General features: G+C 45.5%; 2 protein-coding genes across 5 annotated transcripts; both read right to left on the bottom strand.

The window, feature by feature from the left end:
- Positions 1 to 2,716: 2,716 nt before the first annotated feature.
- On the bottom strand, positions 2,717 to 3,807 carry LOC145656958 (perforin-1-like). Its single transcript, XM_081710658.1, has one exon. The coding sequence runs from the start codon at positions 3,631 to 3,633 to the stop codon at positions 3,247 to 3,249; it is 387 nt and encodes a 128-aa protein (XP_081566784.1). The 5' UTR covers positions 3,634 to 3,807; the 3' UTR covers positions 2,717 to 3,246.
- A 138-nt stretch (positions 3,808 to 3,945) lies between these two features.
- Positions 3,946 to 7,995, bottom strand: si:ch211-214j8.12 (uncharacterized). Of its 4 annotated transcripts, none has more exons than XM_035525959.2 (5): positions 7,742 to 7,995; positions 7,248 to 7,582; positions 6,787 to 6,953; positions 5,126 to 6,222; positions 3,946 to 4,938 (listed from the first exon to the last, which is right to left on the bottom strand). In XM_035525959.2, exons 2-5 carry the CDS (start codon positions 7,474 to 7,476, stop codon positions 4,560 to 4,562), a joined length of 1,872 nt encoding a protein of 623 aa, XP_035381852.1. In that variant the 5' UTR covers positions 7,477 to 7,582; positions 7,742 to 7,995; the 3' UTR covers positions 3,946 to 4,559. The 4 variants fall into 4 exon arrangements, with proteins under 4 accessions (XP_035381852.1, XP_081566767.1, XP_081566773.1 ...); XM_081710641.1 differs by having other exon boundaries at positions 7,248 to 7,548; XM_081710647.1 differs by having other exon boundaries at positions 7,826 to 7,995.
- Positions 7,996 to 15,429: the final 7,434 nt, after the last annotated feature.

Raw genomic sequence — 15,429 nt, 5'->3', positions numbered from 1 at the left:
CCATGAGTTTAATTGAAAAACAAGAAGTTAAATCTTTATGACACTTAAATCCAATTTGCATAATAATGTGGAATGTAGTGTAGCAACTCCTTTATTTCCATGGTTACTACTTTAGTAGGTGCACCAATTTACTAGGTGTGTTATACGCATGTGTATAGGTAGACAGTATTGTCATGCTCACCATGTCAGCCACTCTTTTATTAATGGTCAGTCTCTGAGCACAGGACCTCTGCTGACTGGATGCCCGCATGGTAGACCACCCGCTCAACACACCAGTCAGACTGGAACACCAGCGTGAGTGTCAGATTGCACACATCAGTGTGGCCACTAAGAGTAGTCCGTGAGATTCCTGATTTTGTTTTCATGTACATGCGCTGCCTGTGTAACCGTGAACAGACACTGTTCTCAGGTCAGCCCTACTTGGGCGTGCTGCTTGATGACAGTGAGACATATCTAGGACCCGGGTTCCAACACATTATTCATATTATTAGGCACATTTGGAGAAGAAGGCCTACTGTAGTTTTACTGGGAAGGCCAAGCACTGCAGTGTCAACAGTAATCCCAAGAACACTTTCCACTCATCTGCTTGGTGGTTGCTAGTTATCTATCAGCAGGTGGTCCAGTCACTGTAGATATATAGTAATTATCCCTGTTGGTATGTGGCACACATATGTGGCTTGTACTTAGAATGTGTTTTCATGATACAGTGCCTTGCACAAATATTCACCCCCTTGAACTTTTTCACAATTTGTTGTTATAACCTGGAGTTGTTTCGCAATTTGTTGTTATAACCTGAATCTACATGGTAGCCCGTGATATTGAAGTGTGAGGAAATTCAACATCGTTTGCAATATTATTCACACATAAAACACATAAAATTGGGATTGTATAAGAATTTAACCCAGTTTCAGTGAAAACACTTAAATTGCTTCTGGTGCAACCAAACGCTATCAAAATTGGCCTGATCATTTTAAGAGTCTACCCGTGTGCCCTACCAGCCATCACATATGCAGCGGGCACAATAAGCCGACTCGGAGAACATATGGAAGCCGCTGGCATCAAGACCAAGAAAGTCCTCACAATGCAAGGAACGCCACCCAACATCCAACATCTAGACACCAGCTGAAAGGAAGGGGAGGGGGTCTCTAAATCTTCAACCCACTGTCTTGGAGGAGACACAAAACATCCATGAGTACAACCAAACTAGGTCCCTCAAGGATGGCCTGAGGTTTGAGTGCTTCCAACAGATTTCCAGTGATAATATGGAAATAGCGGAGGTGTTTCGGCCTCTCAGTGGAATGTACCACTGACAGGTGGCTATCATAAGACAGTCCTACAAATGGCTGAAAAAGGACAGCACAAGGCGGACCACTACGCACAAGGTCAAAAGGTCAGTCGAAGGGGGTGCTGCCCATCAGACGAGACCCAAGGTTCAGATTGAGCAAAAAAGCCTCTGAAGTAGCAGGGTGTGACATGTTGGCTGTGACAGATATACCCCGAGAGACACAGGGATCGTATAAGGATACACACGCAAGGTATATGAACTAGACATCACCAAGTTTAAATGAGTGGAGCCACAGAGAGTGGTGGTGCCTATCCCTGGACTATGTGTTTATTGGATATTTTGTATTTTACACACTAAAATGCTGTAACATTTTTGCAGGTGCATGTACATGTAGATACATCAAGGCTTTTAGTCAGAGTTTAGCACTCATTATGGCACTGAGACAGCACTGGTTAAGGTAGTCGTGACTTGGCACTGGATTCTGATCAGGGTTGGGTCTCTTTGCTTGTATTGCTCGAGCTCAGTGCAGCACTCGATACTATAGATCACATTTTACTAGATAAGCATGAAAATGTTGGCATTAAGGTAATAGCCCTTTCCTGGTTTAGATCTTGCTTAACGGACTGTTAACTGACAAACATAAATAGTGACTTTCCTCTCAGTCGTCAGGAATCAAAGTCTCAATATATAAGGCAAGGTTGAAAACCTATTTCTGTAATGAACCATTTAGTTAAACACCTCTCATCTTATGTAAAGGTGTATATCTAGGGCTCTCTAGGCATTGCGTGTTATGGTAAATTGGCATATTGTAAAACTCTCACTTCACCTCTTTTTTTCCCAAACAGTTTTTGGCAGAGTGCTAGATCTCCTGGAATCCATCTTTCCACATTATATACCTCTTTTTTTTTTAACACACTGTAGGGCTTTCTCATGCCTAACCTATCCTCTCTTTCTTCTGAGGCACATCTGCTCCTGCGTGTCCACCCATCAGTACTGTTATGGCTTCTCTCACCCCCTCGACACCTTCCTCTGCTGTGGCTCCACCCACCCAGACACATTTCCATTCCATTGGCTCCCTCTTATTTCCTGTTGTGATGTCCAGGATGATTGATGACCCCTTTGAGTCTTGGTTCCCCCCAGTGTTTCCTTTCCTCCCATTGTGGCCATTGGCTGACTGGAGACTCTGACACGCGCATCTGTAAAGTTGCTATTGGTTGTTGTAAAAAATGCTATAAGTACAATTGACATGACAAATTACGGCCAAAAAACATCACTTCCATTTTGACAACTATTGATTCATGAGTAAAGCTAACCAATTTTTTTCAGTGAAGTAAAGCAAATTAGACAAACTTCTCCTACTTTTGATATTGATTTGCCCACTTTCAACCTGTTCTTTTGAATTAATTCTGTATTTATGTCCTTATGCTTTATTTATTTTTTACACTCACTCTGTCTCTCAGTTATTTCTTTTTCTTGGTTTTGTTATTCACACTTGGTTCCTCAGTCATTTTTTGTAAAAAAAAACCAAAACAAAAAAACCCCCCAAACAAACAAAAAACACTTTCAACTTATGCAAATAACTTCCGTTTTCCCCCCAGTTAAGATGAATTTTAAGAAAGTCACACTAACAGAACAAACTCTGCACATCACCAGGACACACATTTGGTCATTTGGCAAACTTTTCAGAACCACAGCTAAAGCCCTGAACATCCTCTGTGTGCTCCTTTGTCTTCCATTAAAGAGAAACATTTACTAGATTGAGAAGAAAATTTTTTTTTCCCCTGGTTCTGAAGGTTATTTAACAGCACACCCAATATTAAAATACCTTTTGGAGTTAAAAATGTAAAACACTGTTACTAGATCATTTTTAATTGCTTTTGAAGTCATTGGCACATGCTACAGCCAGTTTAATCACAAAATGACCCGTGGCTGTATTACGATGCCCACGTGAATAGAGCTAACTAGAGCTCATAGCTGTAAAACAGAGTTCCGTATTGCAAAGAGCAGGCGAAATTCTGGTGAAGGCCAGGCTGCACGGAACTGACGCAGGTGCCCAGCAGGTCATCAAAGTTCAGGTCCTTGTCCCATACTTCGAACGTTAGGTGGTCGTTGGCCCCGCAGTCACGGAAGTAGAAGGAGGCGCTCCAGGATGGGTTGCTGTTGTCCTTGTGGAACTCGGTCATGCCGCCGAAACTGGAGCCGCACCACACCTTGACGAACGGGTCGGGGGGGTTCCCGGCGGGGTCGCCCTTCAGGCCGTTGGCCCGCAGGCTGAACACACGCACGGCAGCGTCAGAGGGCGCCAGAGTCAGCGCCAACGCGACGGCACACAGCAAGAGCGCATGCATGGCTTTGTCTGGGATTTATGCTGATCTGCTCTGCGCTTACACCTGAATATAAAGCCGGCATGATGCTGATGAGATCAGCAAATATTTTAAATCTCCAAAATACTTTCAAAAGTACCACCTTAAAAACCTTGACACTCGTTTATCAGACTATGCAACAGGTGGAGTAGTCACATGGTCAGGGTCACTGTGAAAAGCCTATCGTTGTGCAAATAAGACAACAGAACTGTATATTGTAAAAACAAACAAACAAAAAGTTAGAAAAGTTTAAAAATTACCTTCCTATATAGGAACACCAAGCACGAACACTGGTCATAAATGTAGTATTGTTTAATTAGGTCATCTAACTGGATCATATTTTCTAATGCCATTGAGAAGACTGCAAAATAACCATGTTTCTGTGTCAATTTAGACTCATTATGTCAATTTTATTTAATCATATTGTGTGTATATATACACACTTTAGTTTTGATGTTTAAAGAATGTAAATTACTGTTGATTCTTAGGATAAACCCAGTATGTCTACATCAATGTTGCTTAATGTGAAGCAGCTCACACTGGTTTGAGGAGTTGCAGTGAGAGAGCAACCAACCACATCAACAGTTTCTTTTTTTAAAGCCTTTATCTTTTGCTTTAAAGCTACTTCAGGGAAATGTAAACAACATGCATGCTGCTGCCTGTCCAAAAACTGTAAAACGATTTACACATAAACTGACGAACAGACAGACGAATATTCATCAAAGGTGACCGTGTGCTTTGCTTTGAGACTAAAAATATCCTAGAAAAGTAGCAGTGTCTTTAAAAAGGTGTTTTTGAAAAGGCTTTAGGTTAATAACAAAACCTTCATACACAGTGCCAGATAAATGACTGTGGCTATATAGAGTATCCTAGTTTATCAGTATAAGTGCTGTAAGAATTTTCTGTTTGGTTCATGTCCAAATGATCTGTAGCTTATGGCGCCTCCTGCTGGCTCTGCTCTGTAATTTCTTGATGTCGCTCAGGGTCATAGACCAGCAGCTGCTCACATCCAGAGAGGACAAGCGGCAACAGGTGTCCACGAGCCGCGCTGCTGTCGCCACGGTGACATCTGAGCGCCTCAGACTGACGCGCCCGAGGTGTTGCAGCGGCGGTTCGTCCGAGCTGCTGCGGCGATCGAGGACCAGCTGGAATACGGGGTCCAGCGGACAGGGAGCGGCGGTCAGAGACAGTGTGTGCAGATGCGGAGAACCTCTCAGCAAGGCCCACAGCACCCCCTTCAGGGACTTCCAGCACAGCACTGGCCTCAGCTGCCTCTCATCCAAGGTGAAACTGTTAAAAAGTTCACGAATTTCAAACATTATTATTGCCATTACCATCAATATATCATACATATGCAAATCAAAGTGATCAAAGAAAACTAGTTAAAGGTCACAGTGATATGGTAATACAGAGGTTCTGTTATAAGAGGAATGCATCGCCAGTCACCTCAAACATGAAATGAAATAAAGTTTCGTACTTTAGCGTTAACGAGCAAAGGTGTGGCAGACGTGGCAGACCGGGGTCGACTTCGCCTTCATTGTCGGTCTCCGCGTCGCGGTTTGATCTGGGGGGGTCTACGTGAAGGGTGAGGGATGTGAGTTTGGGGCAGGCGTGGAGGAGCTCCAGGAAGGCCAGGTGTCCGTCTGCTCGGACCCCCTCCAGGGTGAGGGAGCCCAGGCCGGAGCCGGCAGCCCGGAGAGCTGGGACCAGCTCCGAGAGAGCGCCGGGGAACTGCAGGGCGAGGTGGCGCAGCCGCCCCGCCCACGTCGCCAGCCCTCGGGCTAAAAGCGCCGCCCTCCCTGAGCCTTCCTCGCCATCGTCATCCTCCCCGCAGCGGTGCAGCGAGAGAGAGCGAAGGTCCGGGCACAACTGTGCGACGGCGTCCAGGCTGTTGAGGGAAACCCCCTGGACCTCTTGAAGATGCAATTTCATCCCCTCCCCCTCGTTCCCAGCTCCCCTCCCCGTCGTTCCCACCTCCGCTCCCCTCCCCGCACGCCCACCTCCGCTCCCCTCCCCGTCCTTACTCTCCGCCACCCTCTTCGGGTCGCCCTCGTCTAAACGCAGCCAGCCGTCAACAATTTCCTCCAAAGCGAAGCTCCCCTCTCCGTCTGACCTGTCCACCAGCTCTGCCCCACTCTCTCGGGCGCCGAGCCCCTCCCTCGCCCCGAACTCCCCGTTCCGGATCATCTCGCACGCCCGCCCGGCGCCCTCCAGCGCCAGCCGCCGCAGGCCGGGCTGGCCAAGCAGGAGGAGGGCGCCTGAGACCGCCCCCTCCCCTGCCCCCTCGCCCAGGCCGATGTCCAGGGCCAGCAGGCTGGCGAGGCGTCTCAGCCCCGCGCCGTCCTGCCCTCTGTGGATCAGGGCCAGCAGGGCGGCCGGGGAGAGGTGAAGGCAGCGGGACAGGTCCAGGTGCTCCAACGCGGGGCACCTCCGGGCCACCGTCAGCACGACGGCGCGGTCCGACAGGGTTCCGGCCAGGCAGAGGGCGCGCAGGTCGGGGAGGCGGCCCAGGAGACCGCACAGGGCGGCCGAGGAGACGTTCAGCGCACCGGTCAGGTTCAGAGACGTCAGGGACTGGGGAGGGGTTAGAGGAGGAAAGGAGGGAGACAGACAGAGAAGGAGACCGAAAGAAAGGGATCCCTTCACTACAGTGATAAATTAGCACGGGCGATGTGAACGATGCCATGCTGAATTTGACACTGTATTAGGTTTTAATTGTGCTGTTTAAACAGTAGTTCTACGTGTGTACTATTGCTACTCAGAGGCCATAAGCTTCCATTACTTGTCCAAGGGCAAAAGCTGGTCACCAAATTGTGGCTACCACGCTACAGGTAAGTGTGTGTGTGTGTGTGTGTGTGTGTATAAGAGTGCTGAATGCTTTCCAGGTCTGTTCCTTTCACTGCATGGTTGAACACACGCAAATTTGATCGAGTGTTTTGACAGACAAGCTGCCAAAAGTTTCAGCTAAGTGACAGGCGTGTGCTGAAATCACAGAGGGCGTGCGTGATTCATTCTCTGTCTCTAAATCAGGTGAGGTAGCGAGACCATTAGACGTTCTACAACAAAACCACTGGTACGTTTGTGAATGAGAGCGCTCTGGCAGCATGCTCTAACACGGTACTGTTGTGTGTGAGCGACCTGGCAGCGAGCTCCGACCAGGCTGCAGAGGTTGGCAGTGACGAGGTTGCAGGAGCGCGAGAGCGCGAGGCGGCGCAGCTGCGGGAGCAGCAGGAGGTGCAGGGCGGCACGAGACAGGAGGTTCTGCCGTGATAACACACACAGCAGCTCCTCCAGGAGGTCGCTTGCTAGAGAGAGAGAGAGATATAAGAAACGCAGGTAGACAGAGGCAGCCATCAACGACAGTGTATGTTAATGGAGTGAATGGAAAACGGTTGTGGAGGGAAGACAGATGGAAAAAAAAACAGTAAGACGGGCCTGTTCGAGCCCTAGAAAGCAACATATATGGACATCTGTAAAGGTGCGGAGAAACAGGAATTGTATTAATTCTATAAAGATACATGGGCTCAACATTGCATTGTAAACACACACACACACGCACGCACGCGCGCACGCACGCACGCACGCAGCGAGAGACCTACGCAGCAGGCTGAAGGGACCCATGACGTATCTGAAGAAGTAGTGGTCCATGTAATTCTGGACATAGTCCTGCACCCACAGGCCCTTCATGTTCTCAGCGACGTTGAGGAGGCACAGTCGGACCAGCGAGGAAGGCGCGTCGCCCTCTTCCTCGCTGCAGTCCCGCGTACGATCCCTACCCTTCTGACCGCGCCGCTCTGCTCGGGCTTCGGGCTGACGAAACAGGGGCATTCCTTGCCTTCCGCGCTGTGGTCACTGCACCAGGATGCGGGGGGTGGTTTTTTTAGAACTGCACAACACTGACTGCGAGGAAAGAAAACCTTTCAGGTGGCCACACCTGAGAAAGCAGACCAGTGAACACAACAGCAACAGTTTAAACATTACTTAGCAGTTTATAAGCAGGATTAACAAACCACTGCAGGGAAAGGCACGCAGCACATAAACTAACTTAAATGAAGACTGAAGGAAAGCATCTGTTCAAAGAAAATTGTCTTACCAAATCTTCACTGGTGCTTTTAGTAGACGGGAAACAATATGATACATAACCCTGATTGCTTAATAAAGTCAGAAATTTGCTCACTTTTTCGTTGGGGTCTTCTTTCTAATGTTTTAGTGCTCTATACGTATGTGTCTTTTTTATATAGTACTAGAATCAGGTAATAGAGTTCCGGAAGTCCCTCTGACACCAGACACTCCGGATCATATATAAACCACCTTCCCCTTTTCTCCCTGTTCTCTCGTTTTCTTTTTGTTACTCTGCTTAACCCCCCTCAACATCGCCCTCTAGTGAAGTGTTTAGTGAAGTCCAGGTTTACCAGAGAAACGGGAAACCCGTCTAATCTTCCGTTAGAATTAGGCTTCCTAACCCCCATAATAAAATCAATTATTTAGCAAGACCGGTTTATTTATGTCATGCGTTTGTTAGCTTTTGTTAAAAGTATATTTTTGTAACATTAAAAACATCCTCAAAGCCAAGATCAGCGCCCTCATTCGGGAAACTATTCCAGTGTGAAAGTGCACATGTGAACAAATGAACAGGAAATGATGTAAGCCCCCCCCCCCCCCCCCGAAAAAAAAAAAATTCAGATAAAACCTTGAGTATGTACACCTGCACGGCGTTTTCTCTTTAGAAATCACAATCTTCTTGAAAACGCTCGCAAATGAATAAGCCTCACGTTACCGCCCACAAATACCCATAATTGGCAAATTTCCTCATGAATGCTTAAACAGGGGATGTCCCAGTCAATATTATGTGATACAGTAGTGACAATGGTGGCATGAATGGTGAATGGTGGATGTTCTGGTGATGGTGACGAAGGGAAGGGAAAATATTTTGTTTGGGGACCTCAGCAGTGGCGTCACCAATAAACCAAGTCTCCGTGGCAGGTAGTTTGAGGTGGCGGCATGTAGTCAAGAGCGCTAGCTCCGCAAGTGCGCCATTGCAAAGATGGAAAAAAGGGGCCTGTTTTAAAATTTGACACAAAGAAGCGACTCACTTTGCAAAGGCAGACCGTAACCGTGAGCAGCGCGGGAAAGCCTGCCCTCTGGCAGACATCTTCTGGCTGGTGCGTGCAGATACACGCAGACAACACCACCTGTTCTTTAGAAGCCCTGCAGCGTGTGCATCACTGTAGCGTCTCTCCTCTGCGCTTTAATAATGTGGGTTATTAAATGGGGTAAGGAGACAGCGCTTAAGGGGGCAGCCACTCACGTCAGCAGGAGTTGTAGCTATATGAGTGCAGTCGATTGCTCTCATAACATTTTGGCCAAAACCCAATTTAAATTTAATGGTCGTAACAAATGTAATGGTCCTAAATTTAATGATCCTGACAAATCATCGGTCAGAAAATGAACAGGAGCTAAAGTAATGCACTCCTGAGGCATGTGCCAGCGTTTGCTCGTGGCTGTGGTGAACCATGGGTGGGGCTTCACTTCACAATCTTCTGGAAAAGGATCAGAAAGAGGCAGAGTTGTAATTAGGAAATGTTGAACTGGAGTCTCAACTGGAGTCTGAACTTGGAGCACCAACGCTGCGGAGAGAAGCTTGTAGATGGATAATAATAAAGATCTCAGAACAGTTGATCACCTCATGGACACAAGAACACAGATGTTTGTTCCCCAATCTGAAAACTCTAGAGCCTGGCAGTCTGCCATTAACAATGCAGTCAAAGTTTTGTATCATAAAGCCAGTGAGGAACTGGATTGGGTGGCAAAATAGCTTGGCAGTGAATCTACCGAGCATAGGATGTGCTTCGGAAACCCTGAGACAGTCCTCGTAAAGGCTCCAGCTCCAGGACTGTTGGAGAATACTCCCTTTACGAGAACTGCAGCCAAAGACTCTATCAAGGTAAGAGAGATAGGGAACCTCCAGCTCCACCTTCAGGGTGCCAGAAAGGAAGTGCACTTAACCAGAACTTGACATATTTGAATACAGCCCATTATTAAAGTTCATTATGCCCCCCATTATGGACTGCCCTTGGCTGGCATCTTAACAAGGCTAATTTCAAGCGTTTTCTTCCTTAATCTGCAACAAGGCCTGAACCAGGAATGACCCCAGCTGTCACGTACCAATGCGATCTCCAAAGAGATCCACCTTTGGGAATTCTGGTAAAAGGAAGCTGATGTCTGTGTAAAAAATTAATGGATCTTCATCTGGATGGTCTCCGAGAGGACATTCCCAGGAAGGACGCTCCCACAGAGAGTCACGGTCCAGGGAAAAATTGTTCCAAAATAAGGCACACCCACTCAGGAGGTGCAGGGCTTTTAAAGCAAAGATGACTGATGAAGGAAAGGTCTTCCTTAAGAAGAATGGGACATGATTTTAGGTCAAATTTATGTATATAGCGCTTTTTTACAACAGCTGTTGTCATGAAGAAGCTCTAAGACATCTATGTCCTAGCCCTTTGCGAGCAAGCAAAATGTGACAGTGTAGCCAGTGAACAGACTTCATCACGATACCTCAGTACTGACATTGGCGGATTACAATTTAAAACCCATTATAAAACGTATCAGCCTGTTGGGTACAGCTGTAAAGTGGTCGCTTGGCGTGTGATGACATTATTCTCTCTGATACTCTTCTGAAATATTTCTTATTTAGCACTTATACTTCACATGTTTACATGTAGCTACAGGTTTCACATGTACATGGTGACTTCATGCTGAATTCGTGGTCCACTCGTGTCGGGGCTTACATACAATGGCAAGAAGAACCCATGGAGGCATGAGAAGGACTGAGCGAAGATGTTCGTGCAGAAGTCGGGCGCAGCCATGGTCCTGACCTCTGACGCCATAATGCGGTTCGGCCCTGCCTTCTTCACGCAAGAGTCACCGTGCAGGAAATAGCCGCTGGAGGTCAAATGACTGGCACAGATGAGAAAGCAGCGACACCACAGCGCTGATTGAATCTGCAGAGAGGTGATGCAGGAACAAATACATATCGTTAATGGATCAGCTTCACTAAGCATGCTACTGTGCCTGCCAGTGGATGAAAATGGCTAGCCATCACGTCCCTCATTTGCATAAGTTAATTTGCATAATGCTAACTGATGGTTAAAAGCTACACTTTTAACAGCTGCCAGAACATGAGAAGTTCAGTGTAATTACACAAACGTTTGTAGACATGCAGGAAATCACTTTTACCGTAGGGCCAATCTGCAACAACGGTCTTATAATTTTATGATTTCCACATGATTCATGTCTTCATACCTGCTTACACCAAGTTCAGACTTGCCAGGTGTGTTGTGTTGTGTACGGCTACCTTGTTCCAGAGTATCCTGTTTCCTTTAATCACCATGGCAACAGGCTCCGGGGGTCTCCTCCAGCGTTGTCCCCAGCAGAGTGAAGCACTGCAGGTCACTGGCTAGGGGGCACTTCTGCTTGATTGGTTGATGGGTTGAGGAGGAAAGTGAGTCTACTCTACTGGCTGGTTGGAGAACCTGACTGTGCATTAGGGGCTCTTTGGTTCAATCACTACTGATTACAGCCTGGTAGTATTGCACGCCTGTGGTCCCAGCTTTGAGTTTCCACCGAGGAGCTTCCCTTACCATCAATGTCACAGTCCGTGCTTTTTTAAAATGCCAAATGCCTGATGCGTTTCGCCTCGGTTTTGATCCAGCAACCTGGAAAGCTTTCTGGAGGAAGCACCAAGAACTGCGGTTGCTTTGTGAAATAGCATGCGCTGAAAATGGAGTGGTGATTGGTTTAGTGACACCGTGCGACTTTGGGTTGACGCAGCTCGGAGATTCAGCCAAAGCCCAGCACAGATGATTAAGCGAAGCCGCAGTCTCATGACTCACGGGAAAGCTGAGAAGAGGCACAGATCAGAGCCTCAGCCTCTGGGGCTTCGCCTCTGGGCTCTGATATCGCTGGCTATCAGTTGTCTGCTGAACAAATAACAATTTCTATTAATTTGTTGTGTAATAGAAGTACTAAAACGTGATTGGATGATTAGTGATGACCTCTCACGGGCATTCATCAGATGTCACACTAATGCTGTCTTTGAAAATATATCTTATGGATAATGTTTCACCTGAATCCATCCTGGGTTTATTTTATGGAAGTGAATGTATATTTTTGCAGTTTAAATGAGTTGAATTATTCATTTTTGAACTATTAATGACTGAAATGTAAGAAGGTCAGTTTAGTATACTGCACAAACAGGCTAGATTTTTATAAGTGTTCTTTGTATTGTTTTATGTTTTTAAATATATATATATTTTATACTATAATATATGTTTTGATCGCTATGCTAACTAGACTTATCATTTGCGAAATTACACCTTATGCAAACCCTACATAGTAATACCAAACTTTGGCAGAATGCTATGCAGATCCCTGAACCCTAAACTCTGGACACATTTTCAGCCCCAGAGTTTATTCCCAGAGTGCCATATAGTCTCCGAGTTTCCATGCTTGCAATTTTATCTCCAAATTGGGGCTAGCTGGCCGTCGAGGGTGCAAATGAATGTTGTTGGGTAACGCTCTCCCTATGCATGTACACTAATGCACCAGAAGAGGTCTCTAAAACCCCACAAGCTAAAATCCTCGCGTCACACTGTGCATTTTATAGTGACCTTGTCCTGACGATGTGACCTGTCTTGACCTCCCCAGCGCACAGAGCAGCTGTGCATCGAAGCCCCACGGGCGTACGTAGCAACATGGAAGGTTCACCAAAAAGGAACCGCTTTTGGTGACACTGATATCTAGGCACAATTTGATTATGCTTTTATGAAATTATGATTCATCAAAACATGAAATAATGCTGAATGCAACTAACAAAACGAACCCATTCAAAGAAACACTGACCTGACTTAAGTAATCACCATATACTGACCAATGGTGGAACATTTATGTTCAAAATATTAATAACGACAAAATCTGTTGGCATGTATATGTGAAAGTCATTGCCTAAAAAGTAATGTATCTAAAACTATATCAAATATGACTTTTCCAAAACCCCTTTTATGTCACACCTCTTACCAAATTCATAAGAAGGACTTTGAATGTAAAATTTGCAAACAAACAGAAAAGTGACTGTAATCAATCTATGTGCCATTTAGATATATTTTCACCTCCACATCAGACTCAGAAGGGGTCTGTTTACTCGTAGGGGAATTTGGATTTGAGCTGCTCTGTGTGAGACACTGACATCTTAAGAGCCACATCATTCCTGACCGGATTGCCATGGAAATGCATCATCAGGAGTCATTCTTTACAGTAACAGAGCAGTTGCGTCATGGTACGTTATATGCTGACGTTGTGTGTCATTCACCCCCCCCCCCCCCCCGAGTTTCTTAAGATGGACCCTCTATGCATGTTTTTAATTGTCTAAGAACTTGTCAATAGGTTAGTTGAAGTTGAAAAGTTGCACAGTAGCATAGACTGGTGTTCTCTAAATGTAAATATTACTCTAAATGTATACACTGTACAGTGTGAAGTATAAGGTTACGCAATCACAGCCCTTGAATCACAGTGACAGAACTGGAATAGGGCTTTACTGACCAGCTGTGCTGGCGCATGTGAGAAATCTGCCTTTGGTTACACATTAGTTTGCAAAACACAGTGGAATACATAAATATCCATTCCTAAATCTTTCATACACACACCCAGTCACACAGACTCACAGACATCTTTATGTAGACATTCATAAATACGCATTCTAATCATTAGAAAATAACAAAATTCATAAATATATAAACTATCTGTGAAAAAAATATTTACACAATATTATTTGCACACTCATACTTTAAATATTTAGGAATTGTGTTATTTTCAAATTATTAAAATGTGCAGAATACAGCAGCCAGGTAAGTAACAAAGAAATAAAACAATAATTCAGAGATGAAACAACAATGCAAGGTGAGATTACACTGTGTGCATTAATTGTTCATGAGTGGTTTTCTGTAATCTGATAAGACTGAAGCGTCTCCCCGAGGGGAAGAGTTGGGATGGCTGATCTCCAAGAGGGATCTGTAATGATATTTTCCCACCTACCAGTTCAGCTGGTAAATAGGTTAGGAAGACTGAGCAGGTGTGCATCCATAGTCTTTTCTGCAGTCTTGATGATGCACGGGAGATGGTGAAGGTAATGTTTGTTCACAGAGCTTCACCAGACTGTTGTGGAGGTGGTGGTGAATGACTCTGTGATCGTTGTGTAGAACTGGATCAGACTGTGGTGGAGGTGAGGAGCTCCTCCTAAAGTGAACTCCACTATTTTGAGGCCATTCGGTACCATATGATTCCATCAGCTCCACAGGACATGCTGATGAAGTCATTACTGGTATGCAGGCTCAACACCATCTTGGGTATGACTGTAGTGTCATCTGCAAACTTCAGCACTTTACCGCAGGAATCAGTGGACGTTCAGTGAACAGTGTATACTGACAAGATACAGAGAGGACGTGACCTACAGGGGAACCAGAACAGATCGTTTGTTAGCTTTAGCATTAGCAGATATGAAATACTTTAAACATCTGGTTCAGATGTTACTCCACACGTTACTCCACTGCTGCGCTCCTTTCATTGGCTCCCTGTAGCTGCACGCATCAAATTTAAAACCTTGATGCTTGCCTACAAAGCCAAAAATGGACCAGCCCCTTCATACATGAGGTCAATGGTCAAAGCCCAATCTGTACCTCGTGTTCTTCGAAGCTCAAGTACGGCTCGGCTTGAAATACCTTGCTTCAGGTCTCATGGACGACAAGCATTGAGACTATTTTCTGTCCTGGCTCCAAGATGGTGGAATGAACTCCCGCTTGCTATCCGGACAGCAGAGTCCCTTGCAGTCTTCAAACGCAGACTGAAGACCCATCTATTTGCAGAATAGTTAAAGGACAACTGACCCTGCTCACTTATTGACTGACTAATTTAGTACTTATTGTAGGGCATTGTTTATGTTGCTTAACAAACTCTAGCACTTATTGTTTATAGCACTTATCATTGTTTAAGATAGACCTTATATATTTTGCACTTCTAGGTATCAGCATTCATCCCTGTATTCTACAGTATTCTAGTTCATTGGTACGTTTGATTCTAACCTACTGTACTTGGATATATTCTATGAGTAAACGACAAAGCACTTTTGTAAGTCGCTCTGGATAAAAGCGTCTGCTAAATGCCGTAAATGTAGATGTAAATGTTCAGTCCAAGCTCATGTTCACCACCAACCTCTTTCTTGAGCCACTACAGCTGGCCTGTATCAAACTGCTTAGCAGGTGATGTAGTCAGCCTGTCTATATTACGTCCTTAATCATCTGGACACTTCTAACCCACGGTCATTCCTCCACCTGTCAGTGGATTGGAAGATCCTGTCAGCTAGGAGGCAGCATGTGTACCTGGGCTCTTGCTTGTCAAAGCTCAACACGTCACCGCGGACAAACTCCCATTGCTCCTGGGGCACCAATAGAGATCAGCTAAGACAGCCATAATTGCTAAACTGGTCGCTGAGTAAAGTTAATCCTATGCGAAACGTGTAACATCAACAGTTGCTAAATAACTTGCGCTAGCAAGCAAAATCACTACTCCTACTTACTGTCGACAAGCTAATCTGCTACTTTCCAATAACCTGTCAACTATGGAGCAAAACGTCTTAGACAGTGAAATATGTAAAATAATTGCATTATATAATTTACATAAAGCCACACTGACCTCTATACACAGCAGCATAATAACAACAACAAAACAAAC

This window comes from Electrophorus electricus, chromosome 1 (assembly GCF_041902795.1).
Source record: "Electrophorus electricus isolate QZ-2024a chromosome 1, ASM4190279v1, whole genome shotgun sequence".
NCBI classification, from domain to species: domain Eukaryota; kingdom Metazoa; phylum Chordata; class Actinopteri; order Gymnotiformes; family Gymnotidae; genus Electrophorus; species Electrophorus electricus.
This window is presented reverse-complemented; position numbering and strand designations above follow the sequence as displayed.